Source organism: Morone saxatilis, unplaced genomic scaffold (assembly GCF_004916995.1).
Source record: "Morone saxatilis isolate NCDOM2014 unplaced genomic scaffold, NCSU_SB_2.0 Contig7, whole genome shotgun sequence".
In the NCBI taxonomy this organism is placed as follows: domain Eukaryota; kingdom Metazoa; phylum Chordata; class Actinopteri; family Moronidae; genus Morone; species Morone saxatilis.
The window spans coordinates 10,905,312-10,912,384 of record NW_023340246.1 but is presented as its reverse complement, the minus strand read 5'-3'; the positions used below and the strand labels follow the sequence as shown (position 1 = coordinate 10,912,384).

Genomic DNA, 7,073 nt, shown 5'->3' with positions numbered 1-7,073 from the left:
GGGGGGTTGATACATGTGGCTGCTGTTAAAACTGGTTATGTAATAGGAAAGATTGTGTAAAGGGGAAGACAGACTCATATATAAAGAGAAATTACAAAGATTAAAGCATGACAAGAAAAGACAAAAAAGGGGGTAATGTTATGTGCAAATACACATATTGTTAAAAATAATCAATTTAGAGGTTTACCATATGTATAATATCTGTATTTTAGACATGACTGCTCCCTACTAGGATACTTTGTACTGTGCATTTGGAAATAATTAGTCTAGATATCTCAGCCCTCTTTAAAGAACATGCTGATGAATTCTTCAGTTTGCTTCCTTTGTCAAAACAACAGTCAAAAACCCCAAAGATACTCCGTTTACAATGACATAAAACAGACAAAAGCAGCAAGTCCTCACATTTGGCAGGTGAGAACTGGTAAATATGTGGCATTTTACTTTAAAAGTTGACCAGATGAGTAGTAAATAAGTAGAGAGACTGCAAGCAGAGACACAGTGCAGCAGCTTTGCATCAAGATATTAGGGTAATAAGTTTGCTCATTTCCTTGACATGCGCATTGTAAAAGACAGGATGAAACAGCAGTCACCTCTGATAAAATGCAAAAGATTGCCTGTCTCTGCCATTTGAACACAGATATCTCAATATCTCTATTACACTGTTAATTTGTTTACGTCTTCAGTACGCCAACAAACAAGGGCTCATCTTTTATTAGCCACCGTCTTTACATTTCAACCTTTACCTTTATGAAGATCTGCACAAACTGACTTATTGCACTCACTTCTGCATCCCAGCACGGGCGCCTGACACTTCCCCCTCCAATTGCGTTTCTAGATCTTCTTCAGCTTTCTCTACCACCTCATGGCAACTCTTCTGGTCCTCTTGGATGCCAATTATGTTTTCCTTAATCACATCTTCATAGCGCTGATCTCCCAGCTCTGCCCCCACAAACTGCGCCAAGTTCTCCATCACTGCTTTGTTTCCATGCTGGATGGCCTGCAGATACGCCAGCTCCTCTTTCTTGGCCTTGAGCCTTCGGGGTGAGGCGGTGTTAGTGCTGAAGTGGACCGAGCACTTGTCCGGCTGAGGCTCGTACCGCAGCGTAGGTGAGGATGATGGCGAGAAAGCTGCTGATGTGATCCAGTCTCGGTTGTCTGTCATCCTCACAGGCTCATCACCAATTGCCTGCGTTGTGTCGTTGGGGGCCATTACCGCGGAGTAGATGTCAAAGCCTGAACCCCAATCTCCACTTTGGCAGAGGGTTGGGGTTGCCATGGATACCCAGGCCAAGATGAAGGGCATCCAACAGCGCCACATGTTAACCTGGAAAGAGCTGGAAGTGAGTGGCTGTGGATAACTTCTGTGAGATGACAAGATTGATACCACGCTCTCAAGTCTGTGGTAAATATAAGGCTACAGCCAGCAGCGGATTAGCTTAGTTTAGCAAGAAGACTGGAAACAGACAGCCTGGCTATGTAACAAAATCGACACTTGTTAAGCTCAATAACTTTTATTGCTCCCAGACAAGAAATAGTTTGACACAAAACCTCTCATTATATTTCTGTTTTTGTACAGATGAAATAAACAACACATAACTTGTTAATTTGTGAGCTTTAGAGGTGTTGATTTTGCTATCTTTGGAGCCAGGCTGGCTCTTTGCCTCTGTTTCCTTTCTTTATGATACGCTAAGCTTAACCAGCTGCTGGCTGTAGCTTCACATTTAATGGACAGATATGAGAGTGGTATCAATGTTCTCATCTAACGTACTGCAAAAAGCTAATAAAAGTATTTCCCAAATTGTAAAATTAGTGCTTTTAGTGAAATGCACATTTTAGGGTGCTAGTCTAACCTTGACCTAACCTACATTCAAGTGAGCAAAACTGTTGTCAAACTACAGAAATTAGCGTAATTGTTATAGCTTTCAAAATGAACTAATTCTATCAATGTCTCTAGTGATAATTACTAAATACGTCATGATGCTAAGATGAAAAAATAGCACATTTGTGTTTAAAAACTTCAGTCAGTATCTCTGCAGGCCTTTGGAGCACGGAGGGGAAATTAAGTGTGGACCCTTATTTGTCCACTATCATCTTTTTAATTCAAAGCTTCTCCACTCTGCTGTCTCAGTCATCAGGGATAAACACAAGTTTTACATGATGTAGCTGTGAATCAAAAGAACCACAGGCTGTTCATTAGGCACATTAGCACAGTTTAAAACCTAATCTGAAGGTTTTCCAGTGCTACTTTCTGCGTCTCCATGTTTTAAACAGCTTTATTTAAATCACACAAACATTGTGGATAATTCTTATGCCAACAGAAAGGTGCTCTGGTGGCCTCAAACGCTAAACCGCATAATGGGGACTTAAATCTTTCTCCTCCTGACCTTTAAACATTTATTGTATGCATCTCCCAGTCGTCCTTCCTTGTGTTACACTGTATCATATAATATAGAAATGGCACCTATTTCATCTTTAATATTGTTGTGGCTCAAAAATGTGACTGAATGTCACACTGCATATTTTAGCAGCGATCAAAATTCCGTCCTTTTTGTAATTTCTCACAGACCAATTACACTGTATAACATTATAAAATACAATATATAGAATTAATCTGTACTACAGTAATAGAATACGTTTGATCAAGTGATATTAGGAAATAGGTGTTACACATTGAACGCCTATTTGAGAAATGCAACTATTTAATGCCCTAATGTTGAAACTGACTGTACATTTAAAAAATCCCACTGAATTGGTAATTTCAGGTGTCATGTTAAAAAACTTGATTTTAAGTGTCTTTGTATAGGGTTCACAAGTTCAGATCTAAAAACAAGTAGCTCAGATTGGGTCGGGGACATTTAGACACCAATATTCAAGATAAAAAAAAGTCAGCTTAACCATCCAGGCTAACTAAGATTGATCCAACTTCTTTCCTGTCAGGTTCTGTCTAATGAATACGTATATCCTCTGTAGCTCTGATGTTCAATTAATAATCTTTTATGATTATTGTATTTCACCAATCCAATTTGAGCAACTTGAGTTTTTGACCCAACTTGAATTTTTAAATCATTTGACTAAATATTAATATTGTTTTTTGAATAATGGACACTTAGATACTTAAAATTAAGTTTTTGAAATTGATTGGAACTGCTTTAAATTATTTAAAAAAAAAAAAACAGTGGGGGAGTTCAAATCACAAATCAAATTTAGATAGATGTTTTGTAAAGTATTCAGTGGTATTTAAATTTCAAGTATTTCTCACAAGATTCTAATTAGTACAGTACTTGCTTCCACACGACCACATCTGTAATTGTGCTTTTGATTGTTTATTCATGCTTTTTTTCACTCTTTCACCCCCCTAAAACAATGTTGTGCAAAGCTGTGTGTTTTTTGTGTAATGTGTATATACTGGAGATGTATAATGTATGTATGTATGTGTAATGTGTATATACCACACTCTGTGGTTAGGACATGGCTTACTGTAGCAGATCCATGAGTTGTGTCACGCTAGGGCTGTTAACGCTGACATAGCCCCTTGCAGCAGTATTTGTGTTGTTTTTGGTAACTACAGTTTGTCAGGGGATCTTTTATTACATCCATTCACCGTAAATCCTCACGACACACGAGACTACAGAGAAAGAGCTGCTTTTGCAAAATCTCTAACATCAGGTTTGATTTTTATCACAAAGGGGGTTTGTTTTCTGCTCTTTGTGCAGTCAAAAAGCAATAGTCTCATTATGCAGACTGGCATCCCTTCCTCTTTCCTCTGCTTTCAGAAATGTGTTTAAAAACCTGAACCAGGCTTGTTAGGTAGATGCTTTGCAGTGCTCTTCCTGCTGTCGGAGCACATTTGGTTTCAGCTACAGTTTACTTTTACAGCAGCCTTGAAACTATTTCAACTTCTCATAGCCGGAGTGATAATTTGAGTTTGTTGACTTTGTTGACTGTCGAAAAGCACAGAATGAATGCCCAGTCATGCTTGCTAGAACGGACACCGTAAAATTGTCCATTTATTTTAAAATGAGTTGTGGTGTGGCCCGAGCCCAATAAAACACCCAACTGTTGGCGGCCTCCTCCCTCCCTCTGTTTCTGTTTACTTGAAACGGTGACCTCACATATGTTACAGCAGCTGTAAGAAGAGAAATCAACTGAAACCTTCAAACAAGATTGCAAAGAGAGACACAAAGCAAGAGCATCTTGATGTTAGGGTAACAAATTTGCTCATTTCTTATGATTTTGATTGACACGTGCACTGTAACAGAAAAACATCTTTAATGAGTTTTTCCATACGTGACAGATTTCATGATGAATGAATGAGGTTTGTTATTTGGACAGTTTGAATAGATATTATTTAGTCATGAGCATCTGCAAACATCTCTGTACTAGATTACATATCTGCTGCTTTCCTTTAACTAGTTAATCTTTGTCCTTAAACACACTTGGAGGTGAATTTACTGTGAAACTTATCATGAGGTGAGAGGCAAATGGCGCCTCCATCTTTAAAACGTCTTAATTGGTGCAGAACAGCACGTCCAAAACTTTTTATTGCTCTGAACTTTTACTGCACTTGTTTGGACTTTAATAAATCAAAACCTTATGGCACAGAGTGGCAGCGATTTCAGCCTAATGACAGAATACAGCCAAATGGAAATGTAATTCATCCTAAAATATAACTTTATCGTCTCTGCGTTCAATCACCGCTGCAGCAGTAAAAGGCACAAGTCAAAGGACATTTAGTGACATTAATTCAGTCTCTAAAAGGCCTGCTAACTGGAAGCACACATGCTCCTCTCTGTGTCACAGATTGGCAGGAGCAGTTGCCTTTGTCTTTGGAAAATGTCTGCACTATTTCCACGCTGGCGTCTTATGGTTTAGTTGAAACAGTGTTTGTGTTAGACTCTTTGCAGCCTGTAGTGACCTGTTTTTGGCTTCACTGTGACGGATCTGTCATTGTGAAGTGGCTTTTATAGGCTGACTTTTCTTTTGGCTTAAAATAGCAGAAGCTCGCCTGCAAAAGCATTTCACCGCCAGAAGCTGAGTACACAATTAGGACATTTCAGTTTTTGTTTGTAATGTTAAAGAAACGCACAGACTGCTGTAAATCAGTCAGTTTGGTGGTTCAGCAGTGCAGTGACTATTGATTGTCTGATTTACTATACAACCACATTATAAATTAAATCAATTCGTCCACTCCTACTGTTAATTAGGTGCCCAGAACAACTTTTTACAGGTAGCTGACACTATGTCCAGTATGCACTCTGATGCTCACTGTAGTGTAGAATGGCATTAAAATATGCAATTATTAAAGAAAGAGTAATTTCCCCACCTTCATTTAATACTTTCTCAGTGCAGATTATTCTCTCAACTCACAGTCAGAAAAAAGTACAACATTTGCTTGTTTTGTATGACCAGTTGCTCTAAACTAAAATATTCAGTTTATGATCCATATAGCATATTTACATGAAAATTATCTAACCAATTTAATATAATATAAGTATTATAAAATAAAATATTTTGTGTTACTCATTTAATCGATTAATTGATTAATTGTTTCAGCCCTAAAATGAACCGGATGAATACCAGTAGCCTATATATACTATTTTAGCCTATTAGCCTATAAAGGACCATCTTGGGTTTTAATACTCTGGAACATGCTTAGCTGTGGGTCAGAGCTAATCTGAGCGTTTGTGGTGCAGCTGCAGCTCTGCCCCATGGCCCCTCTTGTCAAAGCCTGAACAGGTGTGCTTCATAGGTGTCACAACAACCCTCAACCGCTTCAATGTTGCTATGACAACACGGTCCTTGGCATTAAGCCAGTAGAGCATAGAGAGTTCTCACAGGTTCACGGGCCTCATAGGTAATCATGTAAGGTGGAAACGTACTTGGCAACATAATAATTAGAGAAATAAGTAGAGAGATGTTTACACACACACACAAACACAGTAACACACACACACACACAAACACACACACACACGTATATATCAACATCTACTGTACATAAGTGCCATTTGACATAGAAAACCCTAGATTTCTGTTCAACTCTAAAGCAACATAAATAGCAGTGTTTTACAACCCAACAATACTTTAATTGTCTGTATATAAAACATATAAATGCTCTAAAAATTTAACAGTAGGCTGTTTTTAAGTTATATTTCTCCACTTTTACAAATGGAGTGCCAGGTGAAAAAGCCCCAACCTCTCATTATACTCAACTATAACTTTATAGCTAAGGTTTTATAAATCTAAAAACCAAACTTACCCAACTCCAGCAATTTCTCACAGCTAACTTCTGCCACCTCCACTATTTCAGTCAAGCAGAACGACTCAAAAGGCTCAGCACCACCATTCACAAGCACAGAGAACAAATACTCACTTGGTTTCCCTCTTCATGTCAGGGAAAAAAATGCAGACACACGCACACACAATTAGGGTTTGGCTTGAGAGTGTGGTCGTCTGTGTGCCCCTGTCTGCTGTTGGGAGGGGAAGGTAGGGGAGGGGGTTGTTTGTAGAAAAAAAGGCTGAAACTGAATGATTTCTTTCTTCGCAGTGGAAAGAGGGGCAGGCAAAAGGAGGCGTAAAGGGGGGCGGTAATCTACTTCACATCTGTGGGATGTGGTGGGGGACAGAGGAAGCATGAGGGTCCTTAGTAAGGGGGGAAATGGCTTTTTATGACCATATTGGATATACATTTCCTATTTATTCTACGAATGACTCCGTTAAAGTATGTCTGAAGTATGCACTTAGGTAATTTAAAATGTGAAAAAAACAACACCAAGATCCTTTTCCCAGCAGTTATTATGACTTCCAAATATATATATATATAATATACAGTAGTGACGGATTAATAATGCGTGAGAGAGTTGAGTTTATTGCTTAGTTGATAAATCTCAGAATGTGGTTTAATTGTATATACTTTTAGCAAATATTTTCTTAAAAACAGAGTGTTTAGTATGTGAACGTACTGTACTGGGCTGACTTTTTTACTTGCAGTGATACTGAAATCTAATTCTTTAAAAATGTCTTAGTTTACCATCTGAATGAATAAGCTAGGTGGCTTAATTGGAATTACCCAT

At 38.4% G+C, this 7,073-nt stretch overlaps 1 protein-coding gene across 2 annotated transcripts in view; it reads right to left on the bottom strand.

Annotated features, from left to right (window-relative positions):
• Window positions 1-6,529, bottom strand: part of si:ch211-142k18.1 — a 7,922-nt gene extending 1,393 nt beyond the window's left edge. The window contains exons 1-2 of one of the 2 annotated variants that reach the window (XM_035679245.1): window positions 6,374-6,529; window positions 783-1,324 (exon numbers count right to left, since the gene is read on the bottom strand). In XM_035679245.1, coding sequence (XP_035535138.1) covers window positions 783-1,318 — 536 coding nt within the window. In that variant the 5' untranslated portion in view covers window positions 1,319-1,324; window positions 6,374-6,529. Of the gene's footprint in view, window positions 1-782; window positions 1,325-6,259 lie in introns of both variants that reach the window. The other variant, XM_035679244.1, reaches the window with a different exon arrangement.
• Window positions 6,530-7,073: the final 544 nt, after the last annotated feature.